Raw genomic sequence first — 21586 nt, 5'->3', positions numbered from 1 at the left:
TACCACCCTGGCGGTCGGAGTGTAAAAGTGGTTGTTTGCCATGGCGGTTACTGCCATGGCCGTAATTCCATTTTTTTCCCCGACGGCCTGTTGGCAGTATTACTGCCACTTTTACTCCGACCGCCAGGGTTGTAATGAGGGCCTGAGTCATTTCACCCCAGAGTTTCCCAAATGTTCTCTCCTCATGTGGGCAGCCTGCTTGGAAAAAGAGGAGGGATTTCTGGGCTAAAAACTGCTTGTACTGCATTGATGCGAGGCTCGTCAATACTATTGTGTCAATTATGTCTTGTAACTGTCATGTTGGTGAGGGTTCTGTTTGGTTGTATCTACTAATAAATGCAATAAAAAAATAATTAAAAAAGCACTTCTACCCGGACAATCAGGTCCGTCAGGACAGGCACTTTGGTAGTTTGGTTCTGTAGGACTTTTTTTGTGTAAAACGGTTTTGCAGACTCGCTTTTGGGGAGATATTGCTTGGGTGTCTATTCTTTGGTAAGGATTCTGCGGCTAGAAGTCTATCAGAGGAACAAGTGATGTACCTTCGGTTGCACCTTATCTGGTAGAGACTCTGTCTAGCCACAGGTTACTTGCCGACACACCTCTCCTCCTTGCTCAGAATATACTTCTAGAGACAGTGTTTTTTTTCCCCTTTCAGGGCCTTAGTTATCCACACAAGTGGTCAGTGTTCTTCGTGGCTCCACGCTTGTGGCATGTAAAGTCACAAAAAGAAACAGATATCAGCGATCTGGGGTGATGCCTATATAGGCAGAGCGTGTCAACTGAGTTGTTAGGAGACCTGAAGGCTCCTGGTTGTTTGAAGAGGGTTAATTTGGTGCTAGGATATTTTAAGGGAAGTTGCGCCACAGCACGGTCCCCAGCCAACAATTTCACCAATAGTATGGGAAGTTCAGGAGCTATTCTAGGGGGCTCACTTTTCGGCCATGCCTGTCGTCCCCCTCCCCACCCCCATCTGTTCTACAGTAGCAAGCTCAACCAATTTGGAGCAGAGGATGTGTCAGCCCAGAACTGCTGGATACAGCAGGGACAACAATCTTCCATCCTCTTCCATGGCTGCTGCAGCTTCAAGGCCACTTTAATTTACCTGCCAAAAACACATGCCCAGTGCAGGATATCACAATTCTTTTCCACTTGGAGGTCTGTCCATCACAATAATTTCAAGTCATTCAGTTGTGATGCTCGGCATGATTGCCGTTCCATCAATGTACTAAAAACCCAATAAAGGTGATTTAAAATAGGTCATTCAAATGGGCTACATCCTGCCTTTAATTTCCTACCTGTCCAATCACCCCACCCACACAAAAGCAACTTTTGGAGGATCACTCTGCAGTCGATGCAGGAAGTCAGCCTTCCCCTGGCCCAGAGTGCTGAACTCTGAGAGGAGCAAGGGTCACTATTAGCACTACTTCCAAAAAAGGATGGTGACCTCAGGTCTATACTGGACTGCTGGCCAGTAAATGCCTTTTGAGGAAAGAGAAATTCAGAATGTTCTTTGTCTCAAATTATTTCTGCTGTGGACCTAAGTAACTAGATGTAGTCCCTGAGCTTGCAGTATATGTATTTTCTTACATTACTCCTGAGGTCCTGCAGGCATTACCTGCGGTTCCCTGCAGTATCTAAATACTGCTAATTTTCTGTGCTCCCATTGACCTTACTTTAGCTTCTTAGGTAGTGATGGTTGCTGCTCATCTTTGTAGGTCATGGATACTTGTTTTCCTGTGCCTTCACGGTTGGGTGCACAAGACAGGATGTCTCAGTCACTCATACTCCACCTCCAGAAAACATCCAAACTCTTGCCACGCAAAATGTGATGGGAGGAATGCTTGCAGTAAGTCTAACCATTGGGAAATACTTGGGTTAGCATTCCAACCCATCATCTTGAACCTATCCATATGCAAGTCAGTCTTACCCCTGCTCCAATAAAAAATAGTCCAGCCCAAACTGTCTGGTTAGGTCTTCCCTTACCTAGAACACAAGCAACCCAAGACCAGTTTTTCCCTGTATGGGGCTCTTCTACTGGTGTATGCTGGCTTCAGTACCACAGATAAAGCAGTTGATGGTTCATGCGATGATTAACCCGTGGCAGAAAAGCTAGTGGTGCTAGGTAGCCTTGAGGCTTTAAATAACATTATTCTGGCAAGGTTAGGGTCTGTTGAGTCACTATATAGATTTACATTCTATAGATCAATGCCCTCCTTTTCCTCATAGGGCACACTTGTCTTGGCAAGCAGGCAGGTGCTAGGGCTCCAGGCTCTCGAGCAGGTGGTCTTGAATTCCCTGGGTGATGTCCCCTCCCCTTACTGAGCAGGGGGACTAGCAGGCCTTTGCCCCCAATCCTCGTCACAGGCAGAAGTCTTACAGAGCTTCCCTTCCTTACACAGTCCATCTGGCTACTTGGAAGATGACACATTTCTGGATTCTCAAACTCCCCTTCTTATTGTCCATTTCCAAACACTGACTGTGATTTAGGGTCTGGGTTTTTGAAGTTTTATGTTGGGGTTCTGCTTTTTTTGAAGTGTACACTTTTCCTCTTTCTCTTCCTCTTGAAAGGCTGCCTGTCACAGCAGGATAGACTCTGAAGCTGATAGTCTCACATCACAGGCCAGCGGAGTGACTAGTGTTCACACCTGGATGTCGGCCACAGTGATATATGCGTCACAAGGCTAATCCAGGCCCCTTCCTTGTGGTCTCTCACTGAAGCAGAGAGCATCTTTTGAAGTCTACAGATTGGAGACTGACTCTCCTCTTCTTCAGTGTGTCCCACTAAGCTCACAGGCATGCAGCAATAAACAAATCTGTCTGAGGGGATTCCTGTACTCCTCATGTCTTTGCCATGAAGGGATGGGTCTCCCAAAATGGAGCCCAGTGTCCTCCATATAATGCACCATTTCAGGCACACTTGCACTCAGTGTAGATACACAGCACACATACTGTCCATTTATGTCATTTCAATGTATTGTGCCAGCCCAGACGCACATACATTCACCACACACATTACTCTGTGCACACTACCCAGTGCTGTATCCTTTATGTATTGTGCCATGGTGTGCTACATGGAAGCACCCACTGCTAGTACATATATTTCCCATGCATGCACTGCACAACACTTCTCCCTTCATGTATTGAAATTCTTGCAAGCCAACATATATTCACCACATGCTTTTTTTGTGCATACTCTGCACAGCACTACATCTGTCAAGTAGTGTATTCCTCTCTGGTTTACACACACCCTGTATATGTGCTTATCATGCATTCACTGCACAGCACTGCTCTATTCCTGTACTGTACCATGCCCAGGCAACAAACATCCAGCGTCATCAGACATCAGAGTCACTACTCCTGCGCTGCTCAGCACTTTAAATCTAAGTGATTTAGGCCAAGGATGAGTTAAGCACACAGCAGTAGAACTTTAAAAAAGTGGAGTGAGCCTGTAGGCCTCACTTCAGCGACACGTTAAAAAGAAGCTGTTCCCTCCTACTGATCACTATGTGGTATGCTACCACCAATGCACTCTTGCTGCTTAACTCTTGGTGAAGACAGTAGGCTTCCAACACTATGAAGGCTGCCCAACAAGACCCCAATCTATAAGACAGGCCTATGTCATGGTACACACGCATGATCTGTGTTTGCCCTTGACAACAAAAATCAGCATTAAGGATCCAGACAACAGTACAGTTGGGTAATCAGGGCTGTGGTACATGCCCATTACCATGCAGGGGATTTTTCGTTCCAACAAACACCAAGGCTACATAGTCTTGATTCCACCTCATGCTTCTCTGATCCACTACCAGACACTCCCTCTCCCTTTATGTCACTCATGTGGCTCTTTCCATCCCTGCTTTCTCATTTTGCCATGTTTTTTCTGCATTTCTATTCTTCCTTTTTTCTCCCCTAAAAACCTGCTCCAATAGACTTTTAATTCCACCAGCAGTTGCCTGGTGGCATGGGGCCATTGGAGGCCAGTTTTGAAAGCCAAGGGCTATCCTTGGTGCCACTGCCACTTCCCCAACTCCACGAGGCTAATTGCAGTAGACAGAATTAGAGAGAAGGAAGGTAGAGAGAAAGTGGTCACAATGAGAGAATAGTGAGAGGAGAGAAGAAGAGAATGGATGGATGGATGGAAACAGAGGTATTGCACGGGGAGTTGAAGGGAGTGGGGCTGATTTGAGCATTTTTGCCAGAGCTGCTTTTTGTTCCCCTGTCTATCCCTGCCCAAAAATGAGTGTGGTGGGCCCCACCTACAACCAGAGGTTCAAATTAAACACACAGTGTGAGGGGTTCACTGCATCCCACTTATTGCTGCTTACTTTTTTACCAATCCAAGGAATGGAGGGCCTATTTGCTTTGCTTCTACTAGACCGTGTAGCACTTTAACTTGGCTACTGGGGAGCGTAGAAGCTGTGCACAGTCTTGCAGTTCTTTCTCTACGCCATATTCTGTTTTGACATGTTGGTCCGGAAAAAATGTAAAATACGCACTATGAAAACTAATCCTAAAATGAACTAAAGTACAATCCCCCCTTTTAATTATTAATTGTATTGTGGCTTTCTTGACCAATGCCAATAAAAGGGGGAGAGGGGCTTCCAGGAGGTGCCGGTCACTTGCGAGGCAGGAAGGAACAGAGAAAACAATATCACCTTGCATAAGGCGTTAACACTTATTGTACCTGTCCTGTCAGCAGAACCACGGCACTAATGTGGCAATGGATTCACTAAATTATGTGTGAGGTTGACTGTTATGTGGCAGGGTTGACTAAATTATTCAGCAAGAAAAGGCAAATTATGCGACCTAGTGCTACACATTTTGTGATAATATTGCTTCATTATTTTGTCCTTTTTGCACTTCTTAACTGTCTGGGCATAGCTTTCACCTCATTAGTACCAGTTTAACACCTACATATAGCAATACCCAACAGAAAGCTGGCCAGTCAACCTTTGCGAGGGGCCTTCCACTATGTGGCAACATGAGTTGCCACATTTTAAGTAACTTTTGAGCTATAATTTTTTTGTGTTGGAACTTGCGAATTTTGTAGCAGATGATGGATGGTGTAAAATAATTACAGTGGCCTGGCCTATCAGTGACATACTCTCGCCAAAATGTTAGGATTGCCCGTTTTGTCTACTTTACTGGTGTTGACAAAGTTACATCCTTGATAACTTTGCAGTGAAAAATTCTGAGGAATGAACAGGCTGTCGGAGGCCTTGTTAGTTATCGCACAAGAAAGTGCCTAAACCATGACCATCTTGTCGTGCCTTTTCAGCCAGTACTACTCATCCTTTTAGAATTAGCGATATTTAGATGATTACCATCGGGCCGCCCTCATTTTTCAGTGTTTGCTGTACTGCCAGGGCTACCCAATAAGGATCTGGTCTCTGAAACGTAAAGCATCACTTTTAAGGTGCATCAAATTTGAAATGATGTTGGGTCTAATCCAAATGAAGATAGCTTCAGCACTGCGCCCCAAAGACATGTTTATTTGATAGGATGAAGACCAACATGCATGTTCTTACCATTATGCTCTTCTTACACTTTAAAACTTTAAAATGTGTTTTTCCTACAGTTTTCAAACAAATTAGTCGCTCACGTGGCCTGCGACGTCCTCCAGCTGCTGGTTTCGTACTGGAAAAACCTCCAGGATTATGAATCCCCATTGACCACGAAAATTACTGAAGTAGGTTGATTTTGTCTGTGACATGTTGTTGATACGATGCAGTCTGTTAATGTACGCGTTCTGACTTCTGTGTTCCAAAAACACGTCACTGAATGATGAAACAAACATAGCTGCACATGTTTTCATCTGGGTTGTCACATTTTGATTATACCTTACATATGCACTTAAAACTCATTTCTGATCTTGCTGCAGCGTTGTTTTTCGCAAAATGCAGCTTCTAACGCAAAAATAATTGTAGTGAGACCTAAGAGCTCAATTCACTACTTGAGGGTCGAGATCTTGTGAATTGGATGACAGATAAGAGTCCAATTTTAACTCTGCTGTATTTTTGTATTTTACGTTGATTGTTGTTGATAACATATTAATATGGTACCCGTTATGACTTCCCTCCTTATACTTGTAAGGTACCACTTGTTGTCTCAGTTTACAGCTTCTGACATCCTGGTCAGCAATTGGTGGTACTAATGGAGCATATTGGGATATGTATTCATGAAATATTATGAATTATTACTTGCCTGTTACCACCTTGTGCCTATTCATCTCAGTCCTTACTAAACAAAGGTAAATAACACATGAGGCAGATATTAAACTCTACTTGTCCCCTAAAAAAAAGGAAAAAAGGCCTTAGTTTCTCCCTTTTTTACGTAGGTCTATAAATCTCTGACACTCTTTTGTAAGCCCGCGTCTCATCCTAATTTTCTTAGGGACCATGGGTGTCAGTCTCAGCCTTGGCATTCATAAAAAGCTTATTTTATTCATATTTTATTACATTTATTTACTACGTTGATGTTTATTAAGTTGATATGTTGTATGATGTAATTGCCCGTCTTGTTTTACATCTTTCTTCCCGGATGACTCATGATCTGTTTCCCTCCCACAGCCAAGATGGCTTTAATGTGAGCAAGGTTGACCTTGATTAGGAGATGGGGGCCCTCAGGATTGTGAACTTACTCTTAATAAAGTCTCCCTACCTAGCCACAGACCCTTAGTCTTGGGAGCTTTGTGCTGCATGTTGTCAGAATATTGGTGTACTGGTGTAGACAGGCTCTTTTGTACCGGCTCTGTCATAGGATATGGGTTTGTCTGTTGCCTCATAAGGTGTCAGATGTTCTCACACCATGACCCTGTCACTGGCAGCATGACATGGGTGCTGTTCCGCACAGGATCATGTGTCTACACTGGTATGTACACAAAAGCTATATGTGAGTAGGTCTATAGGCCGCCTGACATTTACACACCTTGTACAAGTGGGGAGATGGCTCTGTCTTTCCAGACAGCAGCATTGGACTTGTTTCTGGTGTTCTGCCTGGTGTCATTTACTGCTGTTAAAGTAACCGTGAATGTAAGACATTGTGCTCCTTTTAGTTAGTGGAAAGGTGAATTGATGAGTTCTTATTGTATTGTGGCCCTTGTCTGCAAGTATAAGACAAGGTTACTCCTTGCATGAGGCAAAGTGTGACACTCGTGGGGCTCATGTGGTTGCGGCACCTCACAAGAAGACAGTTTTCACAAGTAGTGTTCAGTGAGGTCACTAGATCAGTTTCACTTTCTGGTGCAAAGACTTGCTTTGTAGGTGGCTAAATCTCTGATTCTGTAGTTTCTGCTGTTACCCTAGTTGTTGTACCTCAGTATGGTGATAGTTCTCTGCTGTCTAATGTTATATACCGATTCTGTGATATTTGTTAAGGTTGAGAGATGCTTAACATCTGGGAGGAAGTTTTGAAAGCTTACGCATTTCTTATACCTGTTGCCTTCTCTAGTTGTCATTGAGTATTTATTTTAACAATGTTAACAAGCAACTAAGAGGATTATTTATAAACGGAAGGACTAGGATGGTATTGTGTTTGCATGTTAAAATGTTCAGAGTGTTTCTATGGACCTATCAGTACTTAGTAATATACCATACTCATGTCACGGTTAAGTCATTATGTTGTAATTTGTCTGATAAAAAGAGGCGTGGTCTTCTGATAGTGTCTAAAAGGTGTTTTGATGGCCTATATTTTTTTTATCAGCTCTGTTTTCACTTCGGTTCAGCATTTGTGCAGAGCATTTGTTGACTGATCTGTCTTGAGCAAGTTCCATTGCTTGTTTTTTGCTGCTCAAGAAAGGGGTGATTGTATTGTTTCATCATTGGAGGTGGATTGGCACCTGTCCGATGCCACATTTGAATTAGTGTCATAGTATGCCTTCACAAGCCAAAATTGCTTCTAACCATTATGCTTGAAAAACTGGCAGATAATTTATTAAATTGTAGACTACATCTGCATTTTATAAAAATTGTTTTTACCTCAAGTTAGTAGGATTGTGCATGTGCATTGGCATGTGGACTTCCAAATAGTGACCTTTTTTTCCTCAGTCGACCAAGTCTTTATAGAAGTTATTTTTCGCAAAGCAGCAGTCATGCTTATGCTCATAAGCTTTGAGGGATTGGTGGTCATTGTCTGTTTGTTCCCAGAGGCTGTTCAATTGTGCAGTACAAAACTGAAGATCGTGTGCAGACCTGGTGTCCATTGAAGCTCCAGGGGGACAGATCCATGCCAGAGTTTCGGGATGAGTGTTATCTATGTAAATTTGTTCACAGCGTCTAGCGCGCTTCCCCCCGCTCTTGAAGCATGCCGGGACATCCCTGGTTGATAGTTTACTGCATTCATTAGGAGGCTAGTGCTGAGATAGTCCTGTAAACCAGTGCTAGTTTCCTCTCGCACTGCACCCTTGCATTTTTACTAGTCCTCACTCTTTGTTTTTTAGCATCATTTTACTTTTTATAGTACAGTCTCTGGGATTGGACCAGAGCTCTCAAACCCTAAAATATTAAACTCTGCTCCTCGTGGAGAAGTGAGGGAAATCTGTCTGCACCATCCATGCACCTCAAGTCTTTAAGGGCTGCGCGTCCAGGGCTGTTCTATTTGGTTGATGACAGGATCTGATTGGGCCAACATCTTTTATTTCTGATCTGATTCCTCTCCCTAATAATCGGGAGATTAAAAGTGCTTGAAGGGAAGCACAACAGTTGTATAAACTCGTGCTTTCAGTAGGTAAGAACATCTCAGAGCTGCGAAAGTGGGGAATGCCAGGGGCTTCTAATGCTGGAGTTTTGAATTAACCCCTGAATGCTACCACCAAGCCTATTGTTAAGGGCCACTAAGAAGTCACTTTGTACAAGTTTCCATTTTCTGTTCAGTTGGACAGCGGAAAAGTAAAGTTTTAGATTCGAATAACCAGGCGTAATCTGTCCTTAAAAGCTGACAAGTGTGGTCCCCTTCTTGGTTTGTATTTTTCCCTGTATATAATAATCTTTGTTTTGCTATTGATAATGGCAAGGATTCTGGTCGTGCAATAAAGGTGGAAACTCCTTGCAGTTTATGTATAACGGCAGCGGTGCAAGTGTCCATGTCATTTTCAGTGTTTAAATACAGTTATTTAAAACTACAACAATGCAATTCAAAACACAAAATCATCAAATCATAATAAAAATACACTTGTTCAAAAAATACTGCCCTCTATTAATCCCCTGACTGAAGGTTTTACAATGTAAGAGGCAGTAGATTCTAATCTAAATTAAAGAGTGAATGTTTGAATGAAACAGAAGCTACAGCATGTTGTTAAAACACTTCCGGTCACAAAGCCTTAATCATTTCGCTCATCCTCACAACAAACAAAAGTGGGAGAGAAGTTAATACCAGTCCGTCACATTCCCCCACGTGACTTCGCCCCACCTAACTCATTTTATCTAGGTTGGTGCCACATCTACATTTGAAAATAGTAGCCCATATTGTAAGCTTAGCTTCACGCACCCTATCACATAAAATGAAAACATGTTTACAAGCGTCTTGGAGAACTGAATGTATACTCCCTGAAATAGGCCTGTGTAGATAGCTCATGCTTTGTTTTTAGCTTGGGCACATGGTTAATAGAGACAGTATCGTGTTTCAGTATCATCAGTTAAAAGGTCTGAAGTGGTCAATGGCAATTCAAAACCAGTTATTTCTCTATATACGGTTATTTAATATATTAATTATATAGAGGATCCCATTTATCTTATTTAATCCATTCACTATTCAGAGGACCCCATTGATCTGATTGTCACCTGTTGTTCTCTCTGTTTTTGTTGATCATTGAATAGGGACTGCTTTGGGACTCCCTTACTTACTGAGAATGTGATCAGGTCAGGGACATTGTGGTGCAGTAATGGTGCAGGATATTTACCCGAAATCTATTTCACCAAATTCTACTCTTGCGCTTAACTTTCCAACTTCGTTCTTGGTGTGTTATATAGACTCTCGTCTAAATGTTATTACGCTTGGAGCATACAAAACAGGTTTCATTGAGGGTGCAGGGTAATAGATTCCAACCATGGTGTAGTGGTCTTAAAAGTTTCTTTGCTTTTTAAGAGGCAGGGGTGGCTTCCTTTGTTTTCTGACTAACGCATCTAATAGTTGGACTCACCATAATAATGGAAAGCTACCTGCATGTTACTGAATTTCAACAAATGAATAAAATAATAAAAAGAAATATGAGTTACCAGTTCGAATATATTGTCCTTACTTTGCCATAAATTAAAAATGAAAATATTGGGTATCCATAAACTGAGTTTTGAGCTAATAGAAAAGTTGTAGGACTGGGCTTGTTGACCTAACAAATAGTAAAATGCAGCCAGTTGGCAGGTTTTTGACAAGGATTATGGATTAAAAGCATTTGTGTTCAATTAATTTCAGTGGAGATTTTTTTTATATGCATTTAAGCTATGCTGAAACTCCGAATGGGTTTTATTTATGTATTTTGAAATTTTATTTTTATAAAGGTTGTTGCAAATAGAAAACAAAATAAAAATAAATAAAAAAACACGCAGCACACTGCATCAGGAAAAAATACAAAGGGAAAACCCCCCAAAAGAAAGAGCTAATAGGTACAACAGATGTCTGGAACGTATACTCAAAAAAAATTAAGAAAATAGATTAGGCAATACCCTATAAAACCGCCTCCATGCCTTTGAGATAGAACTTTATGGATAGCGGCCTCGAGTACATAGATCTGTAGGAGTATTGACCACCATTCTGAGGTTGTAGGAGGAGTAGGTTGTATCCAAACTCTTGCAAAACAAAGCCAAGCTGTTAAAATCCCTATTGAGGCCACTGAAGAATATCCTAAGTTATTATGTATGTATGTATGTATGTATTGAGTATTTATAAAGCGCATTCCGGCCCGAGGGCATCGAAGCGCTAACTGGGTGAGGCAGGATCTACTACCAAGGAGACTCCCAAACTTATGCGGGAAGAGCCAAGTCTTGACCCGTCTCCTAAATGTTAGATAATTGTGTTCTTGCCTTAGATCCAGTGGGAGTGAGTTCCAAGTTTTAGCAGCCGCAATGGTGAATGCTCTATCTCCCCACTTCACCTTCTTGGTGCGGGAAGTTTGGATTCGATAGGCAGAGGCAGATCGCAACAGCCTATTAGGTCTATACCATTGCAGCTTGGTGGTTAGTGCCTTAGGCCCAATCCCATGGACAGCCTTGTGAGTAATGCAGAGAGCCTTAAAAGAGATCCGCTGGGCTACCGGAAGCCAATGTAGATTTCTGAGGCACCTCTTAACAGAGGCCCCGCGGGGCAGTTTCAGTAAAAGCCTAGCAGCAGTGTTCTGCATCAACTGTAGCTTATTCAGTGATTCTTTATCCAAGTTGAGCAGAAGCGCATTCCCGTAATCCAATCTGGAAATGACTAGACCCAGAGTAGCAGTAATTCTGCAGGATTGTAGAATAAAAGGAAACACTTTCTTTAATTTCTTCAGAGTCCACATGCAGGTCTTGATTATCTGATTGACCTGAGGTTTGAACGACAATTGATCGTCAAACAGTAATCCAAAATTCCTCGAGGTAGACCCTGGGCACAGGGAGAGTGCCACACTCTTTAGGCCACCAGATGGAAGACCAGTGTTCCCTCTTAATCCCAAAGCACAGAATCTCAGTTTTTTCGCAATTAAGTTTTAGCCAATTGGCCTTCATCCAGTTATTCACTGCTGTCATGCAGGCGTTGAAGCGGGTGGCCACTTCCTCCATGTCTTTGTTAATAGGGATGATAATCTGAGTGTCGTCTGCATAAGAAGTTGGGATAAAGCCGAAAGAGCGAATTAGCTCTGCCAGCGGTGCCACGTACACATTAAATAGCGTAGGGCTGAGGGAAGAGCCCTGAGGGACCCCACACGGCAAGAGGTAGGCCGGGGATCTAAAATCACCGCTGCTAACTGTGGCCCACCTATCTGATAGAAAGGATTCAATCAGCTTGAGAGCCTGATCTCTAATGCCTACCTGATGTAGACGGTCTAGCAGAATGTGAGGGGCAATGGTGTCAAATGCTGCCGACAGGTCCAGTAGAACCAGAAAGACCCCCTGCCCCTCATCAACCAATCTGCGTATGGTATCGGATGATGCAATGAGAGCTGATTCAGTGCTATGGGATTTCCGAAAACCATGTTGCGAGCTGTCTAGGCCCTTTGAGGCTGACAGAAAATCAACCAATTCTTTATTAAGGTGTTTTTCCAGAATTTTTGCCGCATAGGGAAGAAGGGCTATTGGGCGTAGGTTAGTCAGATCATCGGGTTTGCCTGTTTCCTTCTTTTTTAAGGGAATAATAGTGGTTTCTTTCCATGCCTTAGGATACAAACCAGTTATAAGGACTTCCTGAATAATAGGGGCCAGCATAGATGCCGCTAGCTCTGGTACTAATTGAAGGATGGCAGGGGGGCAGGGATCCATAGGGGAACCCGATTTACATTCCAGAAGTAGCTTGCACTTGACCTCTTGAGATGGCATTTTAAACCTAGAGAATAAAAATGGCTTATCTGGCAACCCATTGGGTGTCAGCATAGGGCTCAGTGGCACAGCTATCCAGGGGGGGGAGTTTACTTCTTCCTTATCCGACATGAAGCTAGAGTAGATGTTAAGAATTTTACATTTGAAGAATTTGGCTATTTTGTTGCAAAAGTCTTGAGAGTTTTATACTTTAGGAGTACCTAAGGGAGTGGTGAGAACATTAATGGTTCTAAATAGCTCTCTAGAAGAGTTGGCTGCCTTGCTAATTTTAAGTGTGAAATAGTCCGATTTGGCTACCAGACAGGCTTCTTTGTAAGTGTTTAGGGCTAGTTTTAGCTCCGCTCTCCCATCTTCCCGGGGGCTAAGTTTCCAACAGCGCTCCTTCTGCCGGTATTTTCTCTGTAAGATTTTGAGGTCTTGAGAGAACCATGGTTGGTTGGGTTTTTTCCTGATGCGAGGGACAGAGACCCTCGCCGGTGCTAGCAAGTCCATTGCCTGCGTAATGCCCTGATTGAATCTGGCAAGCGGTGACAGAGTGGACGCCTTCGGATCATTCCAGTTATGTATTAATGCTATTTCCAACGGTTCTGCTTTAATGTTTTTCCAGGGTCTTAGCAGTTTTTTCGGGGGAAAGGGTATCAAAGGCTGCTGCCTGACCAGAAATTTAAATGTCAGGAGAGCGTGGTCCGTCCACTCTAACGGGGTCGTTAAAAGATTAAGTTCTTCCTCAGGGTGGGTAAAAATCCCATCAAGGGTATGGCCAGCTCTATGAGTGGCCAGCCCATCCTTTAGGACCCAGTCCAGAGCCGCCATGAGATTAAGAAATTCCATGACCAGCAAATCACTCGGATTATCGAAGTGAATATTAAAGTCTCCTAAAATAATTGCTTTAGGGGCCATGATTAAGGGTTCCAATAGTGAGGTCCATATTGAAAGGAACTTAGGGATGGGGCCGGGGGGCCGGTAAACTAGCAAGCCTTCAAAGACCAGGGATTTACCAAAGAAAAGTTTAAAGGCCATAGCTTCACAGACCTCTGGCATGTGGCTAGCGCTATTCCAAGTGCAGGTGAACTCAGACCTGCAAATAATAGCCAGGCCTCCTCCTCTCCCTGTATTCCTGTCTACCCTATAAAAAGAGAAGCCGGTGGGGGCTGCCTCAATAAAATCAGGGTCCGAATCTGGCCTCGCCCATGTTTCTGTTAGAAAGAGACAATCTATGTTAAGGGTGGAAATAAGTTCATTAATTTCAAATTTGTGTTTGGGGAGGGATCTGGCATTAATAAGGGCAAAAGAGCCCATAACTCTAAAGTCCCTTGTACCTCCACCCGGAGCGTATTCTGAATTATTGCCTCCTACTCCCCGAGCTCCCTGAATTTTCTGCTTTCCCACCATTAATGGTATAGGCGCCATCCAGTTACACTGCACACACCTCCAGGCATGAGTAGTATCAGGGATAAGTGTGTGCGTGCACTGGGGGCCCGCCAAGTTCTTAAGTTCAGCAATGGTGTACCTGTTCTTTTTAGTGCAAGGTGCGAGGTCCCTGGCCCTCAGGCCCGTTCCGGCGCGGACGGGCGCAGACGGGCTTGCCTTTGGCGCACGGCCGCTGTGCGGCCGTGTTGCTGCCCTCATTTATCCCCCCTTGATGAAAGGCAGATCAACTAGACCGCTAACCGCGGTTCCTGCCGAGAAACAGGAAGTGGGCTCTAACAGGTCCAAACTTCCTGCACAGAATGGGTCCAAAACCTCAAAGGACCACCGGCGAAAATATACACCCCCCAACCGCCCTCAGAGGAGTGTCAACAAGGTGAGGAAGGTGATTCCCAAAAGTAACAAGCTAAAAGTTGAGGCACGTTAAAAAAATAAAATATCTTATAAAATCGGCCCTGCAAAGTTTCTCTTTTTAAAAAAAAAATAAGTAGACACAGATTCAAATTCAAATGCAACAGTGATTCAAGTCATAAAAAATGCGGCAAGTGATAGGAACCGTTAAACTAAATTAATGAAATCGGCAGTAAACACGGAAACGCGCTCACCTCAGTCCTGCATGTGACCCAGCATAATATCCATAACCGACCATTCAATAGAGAGAAAGCAGCTGCGCAACACCAAACCATAAAGATCAAAGTGAAGACAGCCAAAAAAGATGAATGAGTACAAGATTAGCAGAATTCAAATCATACTTAGGGGAAGTGCATCTTAAAGTTGTTCTGATTTCAGGTCCATTTACAAGTAATGTCTGGAGAATAATATAACATACACAATGTACAAAACTGTTGCAGTTTGAGACTGACTGAAGAAACAGACTGATTAATAACATCGAATGCAGCCGAATTTTAATCCGCTGAAACCTCTTGACCAAGTCTAACACCCCCTTAGTAGCTAAATTAGATCAATTGTCAGGCCGGTCGCTCGTCATACGTCAATACAAGACCCTGTCGAAGGTTGACAGTCTGACTTAGAGATAGGTCAAGATGTCATGTTGCCTGTTATCAGCTGTGGAAACCATATTATGATTAAGGAAATCACAAATTTGTAAAATCTTTAAAAAAAGACTGGTGAGGAAGGCCATACAATGCTTGCAATGTTGGAAAAGAACATACCCCGTTTGACTCGAACAATTGTCCAACTATTGAAACACCACACCTTACCCATTTTAAAAATACAGAGTCCTGGAATATAGGCGGAAAAATAGGATTGCCCCAAATCTGTGTGTGTGAATGAATGTCTGGAAGGGGAAACCAGGTGCTAATTTCCTGCACATCCAAACAACGTCCTTGATGATCTTAAAACATACCCTCCTAAAGTAATTGGGACGCTGCAGTTGCTCGGAGCAAAATGATAATCGGGCCCTAAAGCGGATTGATACCCAATCTCAAATCCGTCTGTGTAAGAATATTTTTAAGGTGCTAGTCAAAGGCAGCCTAGCACTACAACTTGAAGACTGGAAGATAAAAACCGCCTTCATTAGGTGAGAGTTTGATATTGCATAGCCCGCCTAGCCTTGCTATCGCCCTTATAAAGCTACCAATGATCCAGGACCCTCAATGGAATAGCTCAAAAGAGATAGAGAAATTTGGGTTAAATATTCATCTTGACAATATTGCACCACCCAAGAATACTAATAGGGAGGCGGTTCCAGGTATGCATTTTCGCTATTACAGATTTAAGAAGAGGTTCATAATTCAAGGCGAAGATTCGCTACACATTAGTACTAAGTTTAACGCCGAGATACATGGCGGAGCTGACTATGTCCAGTAACGGAGAACTGAGCTGAAAGTTGGAGATAATCTTCTTTTTTGACAGATTAAGTTTATAGCCAGAAACTGCCCCGAATCATTCTCCTTGCATTGCCACCTGCCCGTTTGCCCCAGCAGGATCCGTAGAGTAGATAGCAATGTCGTTGGCATATGCACCGACTTTCAGCCCAATGCCTCTAAATACTACTGGCGGGATCAAGCAGTTGTATCGAAGACAGTGTCCTATATACAGTGCAGAAGGCAGAGGAGACAAGGGACATCCCTGCCCAGTGCCCGAGAGACACTAAAAAAGAAAGGGGACGGTTGGCCATTGATAATGATTCAAGCCATCGGCCGCTGATAGATGGGCCTCATCAGGTCGATAAACCGATCATAAAACACATATGCAGAGAGCAAATTTCTGACTGGATTTTACTTTTTAGTGGGTCAACAAGCCCAAGCCATAAAAGTTTATAAAAATCTTGACGCTATTGTTCTGAGTACCTCTTTATATGTTATCATAGATTTTGACTATGTTTCATTTCTGCAGATTCTTGTCGCTACTATTGCATTCCTTCTGCCTAGCGCTGAGCATTCCTCCATGGAAACAGATAAAAAGGTAAGTTTTAACACTGCTGTACATCTGCCATTTAATTTTCATATTGATTAATAGTTAAACATACTGAATCTTGGAGGATGGACGCCTGGAGTTGCGGATGCGTTTATCGGAGTTGTTTGTGTGTACACCTGCATTCATATTCATTGATGTGTGTATAGTCTCGTGTTTGTTCCAGACACATTGTTACAGTCATGCTGGAAAAATGTACAGAGTGGGATGCTGAAATCAAAGTTACATCACTTCAGAGAGATTGTGAAACATCCCATCTTTTTGCAAAGAACTATTGTAGCAAATGCGTTAAGGGTGTAGTGTGTAGTTGGTGGTTCTTTATGGAGGACAACGTTGCATAGTGTAGTATCCTTTTACTGAGTGCACGTTCTCCAGTGAAAATCTCAAAATACAGCTTTACTGATTAAAACAGTGTTCGAGATCAGGTTTCAGATCGTAAATGTGTCTAGATTTGTTTTTATCCTATGAAGATCTTTGTTTCCATCACACTTTAGAATTGCAAAGAAATATGTGCTTCTTATGTGATTTCCAAACTGCTATGTTCAGAAACATTTGTACAGTTGTATTGTATTGTAATCGGATTTATATAGCGCCGAAGCGCTTTTCGGTGAGTAGCACGCTACTCTGGAACCCAACAAGAATTAGTGATGGATTAGTATCGGCAAATAATGAGTACAGTTTTAGTATTAATATGAGTTAATTTGAGCCGCAGATATCAGAGTTTGTTAGTTAGATTGACTGGAGTAATGGAGGGGTGGAGGAGGAAAATATCCAGAAGTGTTAATTGGGAGTATATCCTTAATTTACTCAACCCAAAGGCCTGGTATGAGTAAAGGGGATGGAGGAGGGAAGAGTATGTGGAAGGGTTAGGGAGAGCATAGTAGCAGGGTGAGATAAATGCGGGAGAATTTAGTAGGGTTGTGTGGGAGGTCACGGTAGTAGAGTGAGGTTTGGTGAGTTAGATGTGGAAGCAGAGGGAAGAGCTTAGGCAGAGTTATTTAGGAGATTAAAGTAGTAGAAAGGATTTGGGATGAGTCAGAGTGAGAATGGAGGATATTTTGATAGAGATATGACATATGATGATGGGTAGATAAGTGTGATAAGATGAAAGCAGGAATTCTTAGATATCTAGTATATAACAACCCACCCAGGAGCCATGCAATGACCCACGAACATGCCAAGCACAGAAACAACATATACACATACATACATGCATGTGTATATATATATATACATACATACACACACACATACATGAATACACACACATATGCACATACAATACATAATTAGAACCATGGGTAAAATATACTTAGTCAAACAGGTTTAAAGAGTGTGTGTGTATTTTATTGTTATGACATAGTAGCAGTACATATTTTCTAAAGAAACTATACATAACTAGAAATGTAAACATAATCTGAAAAAAATATTTATCAACATAGGCATATGCAGTTCATAGTTGTTTGAATATGGTGGTTATGAAGGAAAGAGCCAACTCTTGAATAGTTTTCTGAAGACAACAAAGTTATCTGTGGCTCTTATAGTTGGGGGTAATGAATTCCATAGTTTGGCTGCTTGAACGGAGAAGGATGTACCACCTATAGTCTTTTTCTTGTATGGTGGTGTTCTAAGGCGGGGTGCCAATCCTGAACGGAGGTTTCTTTGTTGGATCTATTTGGTTATTTTGTTTCTGATAAAAAGAGGTCCTGTTCCATGTATAGCTTTGTGGGTGATACAAAGCAGCTTGAAAGTGCATCGTCTTGCAACGGGTAACCAGTGTAGTGCTCTCAAGGCAGGGGAGATGTGGGCTTGCGACTTTACATGTAATAGTAGCCTGGCTGCGGAATTCTGGATACGTTGTAGTTTTTTCATAACAGATAGAGATGATCCATGGTAGAGGCCATTGGCATAATCCAGTTTGGATAGTACAAGCGAGATAGTAGCTTGCATCTTGTGTGGAAATCCGAGGTGGGGAAAGATGCGTCGTAAAGTCTTCAAGGTGATGAAGCTTGTTTGTGCTAATTTGTCCACTTGGGCATTCATAGTTAACTTGGAATCCATGGTGATTCCTAGGTTTTTAACTTCCTTGGATAATTGAGGAGGTGGTCCGAGATCGTCAGGCCAGACGCACAGAGGGTCATACATTTTCCAGTCACCACATATGAGTAATACTGTTTTGGAGGTATTTAGTTTGAGATGGCTCCAGGTCATCCACTTCTCAACGGCTCTGAGGCAACTGAAGATTTGTGAGTTTTCAATGTTTTTGTGGCATTCTAATTTAAGTACTATTTGTGTGTCATCTGCATAGTTGTAGCATGTGAGATGGAAATCATTGATCAGTTCTGGTAAAGATATCATGTAGATGTTGAAAAGCAAAGGTGAGATGATTGACCCTTGGGGGACCCCCTGCTTTTGTGAGGTAGGGTTCGGACGAGAAGGGGGGCGAGTGGATGATATTAGATCTTTTTTGAAGATAGGAAGTAATCCAGTCGAGAGCAATCCCTTGTATGCTGGCTTCGTGGAGTTTTTGAATTAGGGTGTCATGGTCAACCGTATCAAAGGCAGCTGAGAGGTCCAAGAGAAGTAGTGCAGCAACTCCATTTCGGTCGACTGTGTTTTTAAGATCATCCCAGATTGCTATGAGTGCCGATTCAGTGCTTCTTCCTGGGCGGAATCCAGTTTGGAAGTCTGAAAGTATAGAATTGTCTTCAATGAATTGTGACATCTGGGCGAATGCTGCTCTTTCTATCAATTTGACCAGGAAAGGTCCATTTGTGATTGGTCTGTAGTTGTTGGTCTTGCGGGTCTAGGTATGTTTTATAAAGGTCGTATGTATGCCTTTTTCAGGTATACAGGAAAAGTTCCTGAAGTTAAAGAGTTGTTGATGATTCTTCTTACAGGTGTGGCAGCAGAAGTAGATAGAAGAATGTTCTTGAAGATTTGTGGTGGACAAGGGTCAGAAGGGCAACCAGAAGGTCTGCTTGCTTTGACCAAATCCATAAATTCATCCTGGGATATTTGTTTCAAGGACTGTAGAGGTTGGGTTGGTTTATTCTTAGAGGGTATTTTAGGAAAGGGGTTTGTGCTGATGTTTTTCTTCTGTTTTAAATAGGAGCCCAATGTGTCTGCCTTGGTTGTGTAGTGAGTTGCCAATTTGTTTGTGAAATCTTGAGTAGTGGGATGACTTCCTTCCATGCATGTAGGTTTTCGAAATTCATTGAGAATTTTATAAAATTCCTTGGTTGTAGATTGAGCATTTTGAATTCTGTCTGAGTAGTACCTTTTTTTTTTTAGCTTTTTTGATTGATGATTTGTATATCCTGTTAAGTTTGTGTAGCTGCAGTTTGTCTTGACTGTTGTTTGTTTTGAGCCAGGTCCGCTGCAATTTTCTGATTTGTTGCTTTATCTTTTAAAATTCTGTGTTTCTCCAAGGTGTTGGTTTTCTTTTGTTGTGTTTAGTTTTTCTGAGTGGTATTAGGATATCAAAAGCTTCCTGTAGCCAATCATAAAGTTTTGGCACAGAATTAATTGCATTTAGATCTGTGTTGGCTGTTAGTTGTGTTTCTAAGTCATCCAAATTGAGTTTGCTCCACGGTCGATAGGTGTATGTATGTAAGTAGTTGTGGGGTGTGTTGATTTGTGGAGTTTTATGTCGGAAAGTTATCAAATGGTGGTCTGACCAAGTGATTGGCGTGATGCTATGAATAGTAACTAGTTCAGGCTTAGCAAAAATGACATCTAGGATGTGACCAGCGATGTGTGTGGGATTGTGTACAATCTGATGTAGGTTCAATGCGACTATGCCAGTGGTGATAGCTTTAGGATGGGGCATATTGGGTTTGTCAAACCAAATGTTTAAATCCCCAAGAATGCATAGGTTGGAGTATAGTGTAATAAGGTTTGAGACTGTGTCTAGAAAAGCATCTGGGAATGTGGAGTTGTTAGGTGGAGGTCTGTAAAGGAGGAGAAAGTTACAGGAGGCAGTTGGAGTAGGGTGGCATCTGGTAAGGAGGGCTTCACAACCTTGTATGGAGATGTTGTCTGTTTTACTGAGGTTCAATGCCTGTTTGAATATAATAGCTAGTCCACCTCCTCTCTTGCCTCTACGGTTTTGTGTGATGGTTTGATAGCCTGAAGTTGTTTTACTGGCGTTTAAATGCTGTTGTGTGTTGGAATAAAGCAACAGCCTACAACTCTTCCTTTAACACTGCATGTATCCTGCAAGATTGCCACTTTGTTCACTTTGCAAAACCATCTCACTTTGCAGTCAGATAAAGAAAATGCCAATGTCCAAGTTAAAAGAATAAAAAGCTATTTACTAGAAGATATTGCTTGACAGTTGTCCTCTGTCTTTAAAACACAGCAGAGAAATATGAAGGTATATTTATTGCTCGTTCACCTTCTGAAATCTGGCGAGGTTATTGTGGGAGTGCTGCAGCAGCACCCTTATTTCCAGAGCCTTTGCTTTGGCATGCGTTTCCTCCTTATCAGGGAAATTTGTGAAAACATTTGTTTATTGTAATTGTCTGAGTATCCCGATTTGCACATCTACTCATTGACTCTATCTCTCAGTTGTGATCAAAAACCCCTCTTATGAAAGCTGAAAGCAGGACGTTTTTTTACACTAGGTATTTGTTTCCCATGCCGTGGCAGAGACTGATGTTGGGGTGATTGCTCTGCATGGATATGGTTAAGCTCCAAATTAAAAAATCCGAGCTGATGGAGCCTCCTGAGAAACTTTTAGTCAAATGCTGAATTTGGGACTGTAAACTGAAATAAATAAAAAAAAGCTTAATCCTGATATGAAATTGTACACTCTCATTGTCTCTTTTCCAACGCATGCTCAATGTTCACCAAGTTTTTAGAGAATTTCAATAAAAACAGATGTCACAGAAAAAGTCCCTTTTCAAAAACGGACTTACGTCAGAGGTAACTCTGATGGTTCACTTGTTGTTAATGCTTTCTTGATACGCTATCTGGATTGTTAATTTGCATACTTTTAATGAACATTTGGTGTTGCAAATTCCTTTGCTGAATCCCTTTCTCCCGGCTCCACACAAAGTCCAGAATTGTGCGCAGCCATGTCAAGTCTCTGGTTTTAGGTGGGCCCATCACTCTTGCTTGACATCTCACAGTCTCACTGCAAGCAATGTGTCAGTCCCTTTGCTTCCAGGCAAAGGCTATGGAGCCACTGGTAATGCAGAGACCAATTCTGATTGCTTGACGAG

General features: G+C 42.4%; 1 protein-coding gene across 5 annotated transcripts in view; it reads left to right on the top strand.

Moving 5' to 3' along the window:
* RALGAPA2 (Ral GTPase activating protein catalytic subunit alpha 2) overlaps positions 1 to 21586 on the top strand; it is a 1651508-nt gene that overhangs the window by 1022793 nt on the left and 607129 nt on the right. For all 5 annotated transcript variants that reach the window (XM_069234346.1, XM_069234347.1, XM_069234343.1 and 2 more), the window contains 2 exons: positions 5579 to 5689; positions 16281 to 16349. In XM_069234346.1, the coding sequence (XP_069090447.1) occupies positions 5579 to 5689; positions 16281 to 16349 (180 nt within the window). The remainder of the gene's footprint in view (positions 1 to 5578; positions 5690 to 16280; positions 16350 to 21586) is intronic.

The sequence above is a fragment of the Pleurodeles waltl genome, chromosome 5 (assembly GCF_031143425.1).
Source record: "Pleurodeles waltl isolate 20211129_DDA chromosome 5, aPleWal1.hap1.20221129, whole genome shotgun sequence".
NCBI classification, from domain to species: domain Eukaryota; kingdom Metazoa; phylum Chordata; class Amphibia; order Caudata; family Salamandridae; genus Pleurodeles; species Pleurodeles waltl.
Note: the sequence above shows the minus strand (reverse complement) of the source record. Positions and strands in the feature narration are given on the sequence as shown.